The following is a 15,902-nucleotide window of genomic DNA, read 5'->3' as shown; positions in this document are numbered from 1 at the left end:
TCCCGGTATGTTTGTGTGTTTGAAGAAGTTTCACTTCAGTAGCGTGTTGTATAATTACACGTTGTATTTTTTTTTAATTTAAGGTTATCTGTAGTGGTAAAAATTAATTAATTTTAATGTATTGAAATTAACCTTACAAATATTCTTCTAACTTTCTAATTAAATTGTTATTTAAAAAAATTATTTTAAATTGTTGAAATACATTGCATAAAATAGAAGAATTGCTATTGGTCATTCCAAAATTCGATTGTAATGATTCCCTCAGGAAGCTCACAATCGTGAGCAAAACGTAGGAATTATATAATAATAGTTTTTTGAAATTTGATTTTTAGTGTCAGTTGCCTTAATTGCAAAGATGTGGTTCTTGGTACATGATATACCATCAACCGACAGCAATTAAATCTTGTTTTTAATCATGCTGTGTGAGTGTTACCACATGGTCTCTTAGCTTTTTAATTATTTATATTATTTATTATGTACCTACCCTAATTACTTTTAACTATTTAATATTATTTATTGGTTTACCTTTACTCGTGTTTTGTAATTAGTACCTATAATATTAACAGAATATCATCATATGATAGTTGTTCCATCAATCTGTATTAAAAAAAAATATTGCCGCCTCCTTCTTACCAAAAGTTTATGTGGATTAATTTGTTAGAATTGATTGAAGTTGCGTAAAGTGCTATCAAGCAGAATCAAGTTTTAGGAGCTAATAAATACAAAAGGCATAACAATTAATTAATGTCTCTTAACATGAACAGCATCGCCAGCATCCAACTGGACTTCTGATATAGAATTCAACGAAAGATTCGATTGGAAATCAGCAGATAAACTGGAAAGTAATTTTCGAGAAGCTATAACGCGAGGTCTTCCATTTCCTATTCTCACCGTAGTTGAATACTTTAGTTTAGGCCAAGAGGGCTTATCGTGGGGTGGACAGTACAGAATAGCTGGATATTACGCCACAATTATGCTTTGGTAATAGTTAGTTCCTCATAAAACGTATTGTTATTGTTTATCAAGGCGTAGAATGAAAAATGGTATTATAAAAATAATTAACATGCAGTTAGTATTTTGTATTGGATTAAAATCTGTTACATAGTAATAATTATATCGTCTAAGTAACTATCAGAACATTAATTTAAATATATTAATTATGAAAAAACAATTGATTGCAATCTGTAATATTTATTAAATACTGAAATAATCCAGTAAAAGTTGTATAAAAAAGCAATTTACACATTCCGAAAGGGTTTTCTCATATATTTTTAAGAGGTATGTCAAGCAACTTTTTTTACTAGCAACTTAAAAACTACAAAGTGTTAAATAGGTTGACGCAAAATTTTATGCAGAATCTAATGGCGCAATGAAAGGTACAGTTTCATTTAAAATGAGTCTGTTATTGAGAATGGAAGTTTCGAGAAACGAAGCATGTTTATAAAAGATTTGGAGCGCTATTTTTATAAAACCGGTTCCTGATTATTATTAAATTAATTCTAAAATGTAACAAAAGAGAGAGTTCATTTCAATAAATTAAGTTGCTTGTCGTAGGTTCTAAATAGAGCACCCTAAATATGACAAAATATTTTTTCAATACAAAGACTATTATTTCATACCACATTTATTCGCTACAAGCCGATTCCGCGTTAACGGCTCACCTTAATTCGATAGGGAGTTTTCAATTTTCAAGATCGACTTTTTTCTATCTTAACTTTTAAAAATTGGTATTATAATATTACTATCACTACTACAAGTAGATATTTCGACCTAAATGTATTTAATTATAATACTTATCTTTTAAACTCTAATACTCATTTTAATTTTTCCTGTTAAATCAGTACTTTTAATTTTCAAGGACCTCCTTCACCACATGGTTATTAATGAACATGTTACTAGCTGCAGTCCCCAGGTATGGAGCCATGTTAATGACCATTTGTGGTCTATTACTTATTAGTACAGTTTTTGGGTACATACAGATGTTACCAGAAAACCCTCTAGTGATACATATTGAAGGTAGCACGATAGATTTCCAATTGGGATGGTGTTGTTGGTTAATTTTAGCTGCAGGTAATATTCCGTTGTTTTATTGTATAGAATAATTGCATACATAATTTCAAAACTATGAATTAAGCAAGTGGTTGGTATATAGTCTTAAAAGAAAGAGAGATATTACCTATCAAAAACAGTAAAAACGAAAAAAATTTAAAAAGGACAACTATAACCAAACCAAACTATGGTTGCCTAAAGAATTTTCCTATTTTCTGTTTTTGCTAGGTAATGTCTCCGTTTTTCACTTTATTCAACATTTGGCTATATTCGTTACTAAGTACTCATTATCTTTATGCAAGATAAAATAAACTGAAATTTATTCTACTTTATTACTTTATCCAAATCTTACTATCTTACTAGATATTTTACTCAATAGCTGTGTTTTTTTTTTGATGGTATCAACTTCTTCTGCAGCTTATCTGATAGGTATTTCTAAGTATATTTTATAAAATGCATCGTTTTCCCGTTATTTAAGCTTGAATACTTAGATTTGAGTACTCGCCAAAAAAAAGTATACATTCAATTACCTATAGCTCACTTTGAATTAATATTAAAATGTTTTTTAAGGAAGGAGTTTTTTGTTTTTTTTTTTAGCTTCAATTTTGGTAATGACAACTTTTTTGTAAATTTTTGAGTTATTTATGAAAAACCGCTTTAAAGCATGCATTTTTTTCACGAAAAATCAAAATTGTTGATCTTTAATATAACTCAAAGTATTGATTTATTTGAATAACTCTATATAACAAATTTTGCTTACAATTGGCCCCTCTATCGATTTCTGGGGTTATTTTTCATAAAACAATGTCCATCCCCGAGAAGAGGTGGCATCCACCTCTAGGGTAAAAGCGCAAGTTGGCACTGTGTCACTTTTGTTTCTTGAGGCATACTCTAACTACTCACTCATTTTTAAAGAAAATCGATGGAGGTTCAACGAAATCGGAGGTGAAAACCTTCAGTGACTGTACTAAATGAACTACTTACGTATCTGTAATTCCTTTTTCCATTTTCTTTTTAGGAACGATTTGCTTAATATCTGGTTTGATAATAACAGCAATCGAAATTTTTTATCCTCACAGTTTTTCCACCATTTTGGAAGTGAATTATGATACGCCATACGATCGCCACATTCTAATCGAAGATAGTCATGGAAAACGATTTCAGAAGAAGAGATCAAGCAGCGGAAAATTGGAAGAAACAGAAAATTTCGGTACAAGAATTCTAAGGTGCAGTATAAAAAATACAATAAAAAATTTAACTACATACATATATATTTGTGGATTTTGAATCTATAATTTTTAAAGCTTCTGTAATGTGATAGTTCATATTTCGTGTTGTGATAGGAGATGGAGATAGATCCTCATAAAAAGTAATTCCGTGAAGTTAACTTTTTGTGGGGATATGTAAAAGGAATTGTTTATGATTATAACACCTCTAAAATTCAGAAATGTTGACCAATGTTGCTGAAGACAAAAAAGAAAATACGTTTATTTTTAGAATCATGCGGTCGTCATTTTCAACACTTGCTTTAAGACATTATTATTTGTTGTATTTCCAACAGTTCTTTATTTTCCTCCTTTAAACTACCCCATAAACCATCAGTGCTGTTAATGAAATGTTTTTACTGTGTTCCAGTAGTTTGTTATGTAGGTAATTCTGACCTGTCAATATGTCATAGTTGACTCGATAAATAGTAAATTTGTTGTAATCACATTTCCTTCTGAAAACGTGCATTTTTCATGAAAAGGTCAAGAGTTAGGAAGATTTAATAGTAATCAATAGAGGATTTAATTCTACAACTGCTGTCGACATAAAATGCAAGGGGTTCTATTTAACCTAAACAAGTTATTGCCGTTTAAAGCTTGTATTTATTTAATCATAATTTTTCAACACCCTGTTTACATTAGTCAATTTTTTATAGTGCGATACAATACTTAATCATGCAGCAATTTAAGTTTAGATTTAAAAGCGGTACTACATGTTAAGAATTTAAAAGTTGAAATTGTTACATTTTCACAAAATTCACATTTCAAAATCCTTAAAGTTTGGGTGACATAAACATTAATGCAACTCACTCTTATTTTGGTCATAGAATATATAGGGTGTTCCATTTAAAAAAGTACGTCTTGTACGATAGGGAGTTTTCAATTTTCAAGATCGACTTTNGGCCATGGAAAGGAATATTTACAAATTAAGATAGCAATTGTTTTATGAAATTATATTGTGCTTAAACCTAAAGGTATATATATAATGAAAAATCCATATAAGAAAAAAAATTTAAGCTAACAAAAAAAAATATTTGCATTCCATATACGGGAAATTTCGAGTGAGATGAAAGACCCAATGCGCATTTCAGTAGCTTTATGAATAGCTCGTGTATATATTATAATTTTGTTTTAGTTAAACCATTTCGAAAAGTCTGATATACGTCTATACAGTGTGTTTCTGAAACAAGTAGCAAGCTTGTAGGAGGTGAAGCGCTTTATAAAACAAAAAAATTAAGTAAATGTTTAGTGGTCCGAAAGTTCAACGTGACTGATAAAGAAATATGGTAATTAATTTTTTCTAATGGGAAGATAGGACTATTGGTAAACAACCCTTGAAAAAAATATAACGCACCTTGGCAATGTATCAACAGTGGTTTGGAACATTACCTTACAATTAATGAAATTATAATTACATATCCAGATGATATTAATTTACGTATTAATGGTTTCGTAAAGCTAATTTCTTTTTCATTTTTTATTCAAATTACCACGTCGAGGTATAGTTTAAAAAGTAGTGCATTCTATTAGCGATGAACAAAGTTGTTTAACTAATTTTTATCGTAATATGTGTCCAAACAAACATTATTATATATAATATCTAGTAGTAGTGTGCTGTTTATATTCACTTTATTAATCGTTCCACAACCGGCATGATGTACTTGTTCGGTTATTGTAATTTCTCTGTAGGTTGTTAGGACTGGCTTCAAACTGTAACATTTGGTTTCCTTATAATTTTTTGTCCTTTAAGCACTCTGATTGGCCCATCATGCGATTCCCTATTATGCATCTAGTTAACACTCTCCAAAGCTGAACACCCTGTATATTTGTGGCTGTTCCATTTTTGTTCATACATTCCATCTTTTGATAAAAAATCAATACCCTTTATATATACCGAGTTTATTTTTCAAAACTAATTGTTTACAAAGTTTTGTCAACTGTGCACAGTCAATTGTTAATACTTTTGTATATATAAAAATAATTCATTGTTCAGGAGGTTATCATCAAAAACCCGTGACGATAAAGTTCCTGAGAAGAAAACTGCCGACAACCAAGTTTTTGAAATGGATACTCCTCAATCGCCGTGGATATATCAGATACCTAGAACTACTATGTCTACTCCAAACGTGAGATATCCTGCGTCTTCTAAATCATACACAGAAATATCTTTGCCATATAGTGTACCTGCAAGCAGAGATATTCAAAGGGGAGATTTACCAAGGTACCTATATTTTTCCTCGTTTCATTACTTTATTGTAGTGGAGGTCTCGTAACTATTGAATAACCTGTCAACCATATATAGGAAATCAATTCAGAAAAGTGAATTCTATCTTATATCCAGTAAAAGCCCTCAGTTTTTGAGTTATATGGATCCGTCATGAAAATGGCCGACCAGTTTATTTTTTTGTACAGTAACATCTGTTGACAGATAGACACATTATTTCAGGGATCAAAATAGATTTATAGGGAACTGCTGTTAACGTTAGAACCAAATTTCGTGTTTTTACTACATACAAACCACGCGTTTTTGTTTAACACGTTAATATTTTGATACAAGTTGAAAATGAAATAGTTTAGATAACAATCGATATATGACCTAAACAGATGGGCTATCTTCTCTAAACTCAAGAGAAGAGAAAAAGAGATAGATATGTGTGCATACACGTCATACATTCACGCCGGTATTGAAATTCGTATTCGGTGTAACGAGAAATAATTTTTTAAACGATGTCAACCCGAATTGCTACAGTACAGATACATTGATGATATTTCATCTATAAATAGCCTATACTTTACATTTTCTGTTGAGAATTGAAACAGTTCTAAATGTTGATAAACAATGATGAACTCCTTAAAATATAAGTTTCGTTGTTCTTTCAAGTTTTACAGTAGAACATTTTACAAACTCAAATTCGTGTTCAAATTCCATTCCTTCCCTTTTTACGAAATTAAAAAATAATTAATATTGGCCGAAATATATAGTGTGCCTACTTAAGTTGACAGCATATGGGATAGTTTTTCATAATTAATCTTAAAAAAAAAAGTTGCTCATTATAAAAAGTCCTGTATGGTTTAATACAATAATGACATCACCAGACTTGATAATTTATCAGTCATTATATAAATTTTAGAATAAAATATGAAATTTGTGTAACATTAACGTACCTTTATTAGCGAAAATAGCAGAAACCTTTAAGAAGAACCGAATCAAGAAGTAGTTGTATATATGCAACCATATCTATCAGTTGCTAAAATTATGATTTTGTAAATTTCATTAATACATAATAAAATTCTGCATAAACAGCCTAAACGGAACCAATTCGCATTTTACATTTCTTTTTGTATCTATTAACGGTAATAAGATAATTGTTTAAAAAAACAATGAAATAATGGATAATTTTGTTTTCTCTGAAAAGATAGTTTAAGCGATTAAGATAAGTTACGAATCGATTAAATTGTCAATTTTAAATTTTTAATAATTGTTTTGAATTTTTTAAAAAATTCCGCGAATTTTGAGGCCTCTTTGCCATTAGGCGCGCAGAACTTTTGTTCTATGAGGGATATGAAAAAAAGTCATCAATACTTTTTGTTTTGCAAAATGGCATTCTGAAAAACTTTTATTGAAACTTTTTTTCATATCTTTCATATTTCGCGAGATAATCAAATTTGCAATTGTTTTTGCGGATTTTCTCTCCCCCCCTATGCAGGGCAAATAATTTTCATTTCATCATCATAATTTCGCATTCCTCACGAAATTTCCGATAAAATAACCCGTGTTTCTATAGTTTTCTCCATTGTAAGGTTCTCTTCAGCCATTTCCCTCATTTGACTGGACTATGTAGGTATATTTACTCATATGGGGCAAGACTATGAAAAGATATATAAAATCATAATTTTAGCAATTGATAGATATGGTTGCATAAGTTATATTCACCTATATTTCACACGCTGATCATTGAGTATTATATTACTCGTATGTTCTATGTATTGCATTAAACCTAATGCCTCATCATTTTTTTATATATGTATTATGTATTTTCATTTTTTATGTGTAGAGAAAAGAAAGAATAGTTTTTTAGAGAAGTTACTTTTCATCCTTCTAATAAGGAAGTCGATTGTAATTTCTAGTTTTTAATAAACGTTTTTAAAAACAAAGTTTCAAATTCCCGAAACTTAATTCATATTTGTAACTACTTTTTAATTCTCAACAACTATTTTTTATAAAGGTTGCTGCTATTTTCAAAAATGAAGCTTTTTTACTGTTAGGTACACAAATTTCATGTGTAATGTCAAAACTTGTATATAACTAACAAATTATTAACTCTGATTATGTCATTATGTGTCTGAGACTATGCAGAACCTTTTGTAAAGAGAAACTTTTTTTGTAAGATTAATAATAATAAAGTTTCCCATATACTGCCAACTTAAGTACACACACTATATGAATTTTATTGTAAGAATCTGAAATCCTAAATTAGAACATCGGAAATTTCAAACATTTTTATTGAATATTTCAGGTCATTTGAATTTTCAATTTTTTTAGGCAACAAATTGATTGTTAATCTTGTAATGTACCTACACAGATCGACTTGCGGGGAGACCATGTAGAAAATCTGTATTTTGCTACAGTTTGGTTAATATTTGATTTAAAATTCCACCAAAAAATCATCTTTTAGAATATCACATTTTCAATGGTCGATCCGTTTTTGTCTAGGATGTCGAATCATCAATCTCAGAGTAACGGCGATCGCTCGAGTGCAAGCGTTATCTTCGAACTGCGAATGTGACGTCATTATGCGGAAGAAAACCATTCGAATGGTCGTTTGATTATTTATAATACTCTAGTGATCATTTTCAATTATCAAAATTATTCAATTATGCCCATCTGTAGTATGTGACTAATTGTTATCCGTGGATTCATGAAATGGGCGCTGCCGAAGACAAGGAGATGTTTTACTATCCTAATTTGTTGTTCTTCTGAATAATAAAAATTTAAGTTCTGGTATTTGGGTCATATTTCGGAGAAAAACAAAAATATGGTTTGAAACACATTTTCTTGTATTTGTTGCAGCATTCTTATGTTTGTGTTTTTTTTCTTTTAATTTCAACAGAATATTTTAATTCCAATATAGTTTGTGTGCATTATAACAATATTTTTTTTAGCTGTTATTATTTTTTCTTGCCTCGTTTCATNGAAAAACAAAAATATGGTTTGAAACACATTTTCTTGTATTTGTTGCAGCATTCTTATGTTTGTGTTTTTTTTCTTTTAATTTCAACAGAATATTTTAATTCCAATATAGTTTGTGTGCATTATAACAATATTTTTTTTAGCTGTTATTATTTTTTCTTGCTCTTAATCTGAATGAGAACCATATTACTTAAATGTACCTTAATTGTATTTTTAAAATTTTCGAAAAATTCTCAGCAAGACTATTTAAATAAAGGAAACTGAAATTTTATGCATAGTATTCTTGAAAAGTTTGTAATATAGAACTTGTAAGTAGTTACTGTGCTTAAATTTAACAAAAAAACTTAAATTTTTAAACAACTGCACAATTAGTACACAAATCAGTACTTTTACACAAAAGAAACAAAAATTAAGCGACATTTATTGAAATAACATTTAAGAGGTTTCTTTACACAAAAGAAACAAAAATTAAGCGACATTTGTTGAAATAGCATTTAAGAGGTTTCTAAAGTAGGTATTTAAATATAAAACACCACAAATGGCGGGGTAAACACCATCTGTAGTACGATGCGTAGCTAACCTCAACGTGATAGGTACGTTACCGTAATCGAATAAAATAATTCGAAGTGGTCTGTATTCTGTCGAAACTGCCAGATGCGGATCGCGATTTCGGTCTTTTTGGATCTCATCAGCGCGTCGCACACAGACCAATTTTTACCTGCTGTCTTAACAGTGCGTTTTATAAAATTTAGATTCCAGCGTGTTGGTCATTCTAATACAACTTGTCTTCGAAAATAATAATAGGATAAACATTGATGATACAACTGGATAATGTAACGATATCTTGTTTCTTTGTTTTCCAATACATAATATTACTAAAATAATATTACTATTCATTTTAATAACAAAACCAGTTATACTTTTACGGTCATTACAACTAACTGAAGTAAGTAATTCAATTACTACAGATCAGGTTTTCAATCGAAAAACGAATCCCGGCATTCAGCAAGTAGATATCCACACAAGTGGACCTTGTTGGAGCATACGTAATCCTAAAATGAAGCATCGTGCTACAGATGGCGTTCACTGCGCCATTTGTAGTGTTTACTATGTCACTTGGTCACTCTTTCTTCTTCGCCTTGTATCACCACGTAACTCAAACTCGTACTACTACTATTCCTCGATCTCGCCACAACTATTTATAAATGCTGTCCAATTTCTGGAAAGATCCAGTATATGCCGTCTAGAAACCTGTTCTTTTTCGTCACCATGTATGTTAAGTGGCCTATACGCATGTGACAATACAGTAGCGCGATTACATATTCAAGAATACAATGCAAAAAATAAATTTAAAAAAAATCCTTCCTATGTGATTATGACGCAACTAGTGATTCGAATTTTACAAGAAAGTCCAAATAACTCAATAATCGTGAGACTTATTGCTAACATAAAATCCAATTTAGTAGTTTTGGAGCCCCCATACGCAGTTCTATGTTTTAGAACTTAGATTACTCCACTACTAACGAAACACCTTGGGTATTAAAGGACTAAATTATAACTACTCCATGTTTTATGACTGTTTAAGGTTAACAACCAAAAAGCTCTTCACTGGGATGGAATCATTGGACTAATCTATTAAAGATGATATAATCGTAAGTAATCTCGTTCACTTAGGTCCATTTTCCAAATTTTAAAATAAAATGTACTAATGTTTGAATTGTAACTTTAAGTTATTTTACCACAAATATTAGGCATGAGTAAACAAAGGAAGGAGGCAGATTTTAATTAACAGTTTCTGTGATTTTGATATAGTAACTAGAACAATATAAAATAATGTTTTGCTTTTATGTAAATATTTGTAATACAGTAATATCTGTGTTTATTTTTATCTTCACTATTTTTATTAATAAATATTTGACTTGCACTTTTATTTTCTCTTCTTTTACCAAATAGATATTAAAACTATAAACGCTGCCCCTTATAAATTAAGGCAACTTTAATATTTCCAAACACTTACAGGTATACATTTCTAATTTTAAATAGAGAAATATTAGATAAGTATATTAATTCACATTAAAAAATAGCGCTTTAGTAATTTGAATAATAAAATAATTCTTCACTATTTTCATCTGAATCACCAGTGCTGTGTCAACTAGATACAAAAACAAAGTCGTCGTATTCAATATCTTCAATGTTCATTTTGGAACTGTTAATTTTCTGTCGTTCGGAGTTTTCTGGAAAGAGACCTTCGCAACTACAGCAATTACATCGACAAAATAACACCAGACCTACAAATCAGACATTCTGTGTAATAAAGAAGTTATTGTAGAATCGTCGCAAAATATCTCACCTGAAATTACCCATAGTATGAATCCATGCCAAACTTCAAAAAGTAATATTGAACCCAAAATTATATTTAAGATAACAGATATCACTGCCGTATAAGGTAAAAATCTTCTTTTTACCACATAATATTTACTATCTTCAAGATTATTTTGTGGCATGAAAATCAATATGAAGCTGATTAATACCATAACTTAAACAAAAAGGAACGGTAAATAATATTTGATAATAAAAAAGTTGATAAAAATTTTGTTATATATAATTTGGCAGTTACAAATGAATTAAACTAATTGTTAATATTCATCAATTATCAATTTATCGTCGTATGCAGATGTTACTGCTAACTTTAGACTAAGCTAATACTCTATGTCTAATCGGAATATTTGAAAGGTAGATAACATCTGGAGGCATTGTATAGTGCATTTCGTGATAGCGTCGCAACGTAAGGGGTATAAAAGCTATGTGCAAAAGGTACACTAATTAATGAACTGCCAATAACTAAGAACACTCGCCACATTGGCGGCCGCGTTATCTTCGCAGCGTCAAATGACGAAACACACCTACCTACTCGTGACCTTCCCAGCAGCTGGTATGTAGTAGCAGTCTGCACTTGTCTTCATTGCGGTGGCAGTAAGGGCTTACGGTAAGATCGTTACCCTTATGTTTGGGTATATACTGGGTGGTGCGAAATGGATCATTCTATTTATTTTCCATGTATCTTCTTCTTTCTTAATTATTCCGAAGTACTGATCAGACATGGTCTTCTTATAATTCAACTAAAAACTTTATCAGTAAGTGACAACCAAATCCTGAAGAACGAATTCAACGTGGGCACTTCGTGAGGTGTGTACTTTTTTCTTGAGAAATTGAAATTGAATAGCATAACGGGAAATAATGAGGTACTAAACTGCCTTTTTACATCCGCGCAGCCGGAAAAATTAAGAGAGAAGAACTTACATGAAAAAGAAATAGAATGAGCCATCTCGCACCACTCTGTGATATACATAAACATAAGGGTAATTACCTTACCGAAAGCTCCAATTGCTCCGGAAATGATGACGATGACGCGTATTCGTGTGATACCTCCAGTGTATTCCCACTGTAACGTTTATATAATCGTCACGAGAAATTGTCTTATATACGTACCAGCTATTGCGAAGGTCATGAATAGGTATGTGAGTTTTGTCACTTGCAATAACGAAAGGCGATAAAATAACGCAGCTGCCAACTGGCAAGTGTTCTGAATCATTGACGGCTCGTTAAGTGGGATACTTTTTATGCATACTTTTTACATTCCTTACGTTGTGGTTTTTTCACGAAATGCACTCAACAGTGCCTCTATAGGTTACCTTTCAAATATTTCAGAATACTGATCAGACCTAGTGCATGATTAGTGCAAATATTAATTAGAACAGAATTGCCTATTGAATGGGCAATAAAATATTTGAATCGACAGTTAAACAGTTGGTTCATGATTATGGGCGTTGAGTAAAAAATTAAAAGCATTTAATTTTCTTGAATATATGTAACATATGCATTTCAAGGTCATTTGGTTAGACTGAGGGAGTATAATTACCGGCAAAATATAATCATTACTCAATTTTAGATTTACAATAGTGAACAGTGTAAGTTTTTTGTTTAAATTTATTATTTTATCAACACTATCTATATAGAGTAATTCCGGGAAAGATGGCTAATACTTTTTAAATCAATATGTCTGATATGTTATAACTGAAAATAAAGATGGGTTAGTACGCGTCCAATACTTGTTTATTGAAGTAACGATTACAGTTTTCATATATTTCTCCATATTAAAGGATTTTAGTCCAAACCTTGTCTCGCATGTTCTCGTAGAGCTATGAAAAATAACATAGATATTTAATCCAACATTCGTTTTGTCACAATGTGATAAATGTTCGACAGCCCAGTCTGGTCATTTCTAGTTTCTAGTTAAATTCTATTTCAAAACTGGAATCTGCAGAAGAAGAAAACGTGGTTTAGCTTTCTTTATTTTTGGATTTAGCCTTCGCGTTTGTCAATCTCATAATTACTGCTAACTGCTTAGTTCGTTTCTTAGCTTATTAAGTTCTAGTTGTCGATAGAACTTACAAATGTCATCTCGAACCTTAATAAAGGTTATCGCTCGATTGTCATGGTTTCTTTATGATAATGTTCTGCAACATGTTGGCTGGTGACAAATATTTATTTTCCACGGAAGAAGCTTCAACAGAATTCATCGACGCTTACTAATTGAGTGCTGATAGTCATAAAAAATGCACAATTGTGTATAATTATTGCATTTTTCTCTGCATACTCCAACGTCTCTACCGAAATGCAATGACAGAATGTCCATCCAAAAAAAAAAGGATATCTTTACCGGATGACTTTCGAGGGACTAATAACATTTTTAGCCAGTCTAGAAATATGCCCGTGCCAACACAGGATGCAACAGAAATAAATCTGGAGTTTGCAAGCGGTGGTAGGTAGGATCTATAAAATATGTAAATTATGTAAACGTTTGTATTTCCATAAGTTTACTGTATTAAAGAAATCTCCAGTTGAAAGTACATGCAAATTTAATTCTTTCTCTGATAAAGAAATACGACAATCCAACGCCTAATTCGATCAGCAGGCAATTCAAAAGCTTCAGTGTTGTATTTCTTTTGTATTTCTTGCTCATGTTGCAGCCAACGTCTAGTAGTTATTTCATCTTCTAACGTTTCATCCTTATGTTTAGTAAACTGACGTGCAGTTCAATAAACTATTTCATAAATTCAACATTACTCATTGAAGTAGGTCAGTGTATCACTGTAGAAGAACTGTTACAATGATGTAACATGATACTTATTTACGAGTCCGAATTATATCGCCGCACTACGTGGCTGCTCTCATGTGACAGTGTAGCAAATTTTAATGAAGCAGTTGCTGCATCCTTAAAACTTGCAAGGAGTATAAGTATTACGACAAAAAGAAACAGATATTTTTGTTTGTGTTCATCGATATTACCTGCTTGTATAGCAGTACAGGTAGTTGACATCATAATGAAGAAATTAAATAATAATACAGAAATTGGTTATTATAAATGATGGACCCATTTTTAAAAATTCGTATTTATTAAAGTACAAATCTTTATGCCAATGAAAAGAGATTTAAAGAGTTTAATACTCGGTTATTGTTCCAGAAGCGACCGGTGGAATTCGCGCGGTAATAGGCCGCCATTTCGTTTCACTGTCAATGTGAGTAAGATGGCTACTGTGGAGCACAAGGTTTTCTTCGTTCTTAAGTTCGCAAAAAGTGAGTTGCAAACTGTAGTGCAGCGGGAATTTTGTACCAAATTCGTCATTGAACCACCCTAGAAAAAGCATTAGCCGATGGTTTAAGCAATTTCAGTGTACAAGCTCTATCGATTACAACTTGTGCAGGCTCTCAAGCCTAATGACAAAGAGAAGCGCATAAACAAAGCTGCATTTGAGTTCATGATGTAATTATCCTATATAGGACTCTAAACGTATTTCATTACTATCATAATCTCTGAGTTAACTAATATTACTTTTAGAATAGTGTTTTCAGTTCGGTTTTTATTCGTTCCTACTTGCAAGTTTCTTCAAGAATAAAAATACGAAATTAGATTGTGAGATGGAAGAGAATGGTTAAAATTATCAACCCTGAGGAACAAAATTTTCGTTAGTATGGTAGGCAGGTAGGTACATCAGTTAATTTCTACAGAAATGATTTCAAAACGTAGAACTTCCAAGTTTCTTCACGCATTTAGATGTAGGCATGTATATAAAATGTCACAATATCATCCTTAATTACAGGGATAATGTTGAGTAGTTACTAAGTGGATATCACGCCTAAGGCAAAATAATATTGTTACGTTAATTGCTTGTTCTTTGATAGGTACCAATCAAAACTTTGTTCTTAATTTTGGGAACTTACAGTAATTGGAAGGCGTGTCATAAACGCTTTCTGTTCTATTTTATGTATTACTGAAGTCTAAGTGTTAGTTTATCAAAATCATTTAGGAATACTTTGCCACCTGTTACCGGCGAGTTTCAGCAACTTGTGAGAAAGTTACAAAAGAAGTTACTACAATACAATCCACTCAATCATTTTCGTATATACTTGTCAGACAATTGACGCTCTACTAATGATTTTTTTCGGCTGAAAAAATAAGAGCGAAAAATTAAATAGTATTTATCTTGATTCTGTCTACTCACAGATCAGGTGAAATTTAACACTATGCAATCTCTGCTCAATTTATTGAACACACCCTAAACCTACTGGTTTTAGTAATAGATTCAATTCACGCATTAAGTAGTTGAACTAGACTAGATTGATCACACACTATCAGACGAGGGAAAGGTTTGGTAATAAGGGGGAAAGAAACTTTTAGGCGTTTCATTTTCACCACCTACCAATGTTAGTAGGCGGACAGTCCCTCCGGATAACGTTGGAGGGCAGGGCGGAAAGCCCTTCTTTTTAGGAATCGTAGGCATGGATGGTGGGTGTTTGGGATGAGAAAGATGAGACGAACGAAATGAAGAAGAAGAAGAAAGTAGAAGATTATTCGTTGAATATTACTACCCCAGAATTCACTTCCTAAATGATGCAAAGAAACCACTGAAAAACTTGGACCAAAGCAGACGGACCTGGAATTGATTCGGTATCATTGTCATGTCTAAGCCTCAAGGTCATGCCACCCGGTCGTTATAAAGGTGTGTGTGCACCTTCTATTATACTGTCTACCACTTATTATAATGCGGAAGCTCATTTGACATAAGTACAACTGAGAAGATCTGGGAGATACTAAAACGTTAAAGGTACTTTCATTTTCACTATTTCACATATTTATTAGGTGAAATTGTGTTACAGTGTCAATAAATACCTATGTATACAGTCAAAACCGTTTACTACGACATCGTTTAGAACAACATACCGGTTATATTGACCAAAATCATAGGTCCCGGCTTAATTCTGTTAGACCGCCTTATAAAAAACACTGGTTTTTACGACATTGCTTATTACGACATATTACACGTAACAAGAGTAAC

At 31.5% G+C, this 15,902-nt stretch overlaps 2 protein-coding genes across 3 annotated transcripts in view; one reads left to right on the top strand and one right to left on the bottom strand.

Annotated features, from left to right (window-relative positions):
• The window catches only part of LOC108737532 (dual oxidase maturation factor 1), a 55,510-nt gene extending 45,175 nt beyond the window's left edge, over window positions 1-10,335 (top strand). For both annotated transcript variants that reach the window (XM_018470412.2, XM_018470413.2), the window contains exons 5-9: window positions 765-981; window positions 1,859-2,070; window positions 3,068-3,275; window positions 5,308-5,535; window positions 10,091-10,335. In XM_018470412.2, coding sequence (XP_018325914.1) covers window positions 765-981; window positions 1,859-2,070; window positions 3,068-3,275; window positions 5,308-5,535; window positions 10,091-10,136 — 911 coding nt within the window. In that variant the 3' untranslated portion in view covers window positions 10,137-10,335. The remainder of the gene's footprint in view (window positions 1-764; window positions 982-1,858; window positions 2,071-3,067; window positions 3,276-5,307; window positions 5,536-10,090) is intronic.
• Window positions 10,336-10,469: 134 nt separating this feature from the next.
• LOC108737506 overlaps window positions 10,470-15,902 on the bottom strand; it is a 33,384-nt gene continuing 27,951 nt past the window's right edge. The window contains exons 11-13 of the mRNA XM_025975606.1: window positions 11,878-11,947; window positions 10,856-11,041; window positions 10,470-10,793 (exon numbers count right to left, since the gene is read on the bottom strand). Coding sequence (XP_025831391.1) covers window positions 10,654-10,793; window positions 10,856-11,041; window positions 11,878-11,947 — 396 coding nt within the window. The 3' untranslated portion in view covers window positions 10,470-10,653. The remainder of the gene's footprint in view (window positions 10,794-10,855; window positions 11,042-11,877; window positions 11,948-15,902) is intronic.

Source organism: Agrilus planipennis, unplaced genomic scaffold, assembly GCF_000699045.2.
Source record: "Agrilus planipennis isolate EAB-ADULT unplaced genomic scaffold, Apla_2.0 scaffold139, whole genome shotgun sequence".
Taxonomy (NCBI): Eukaryota; Metazoa; Arthropoda; class Insecta; order Coleoptera; family Buprestidae; genus Agrilus; species Agrilus planipennis.
This window is presented reverse-complemented; position numbering and strand designations above follow the sequence as displayed.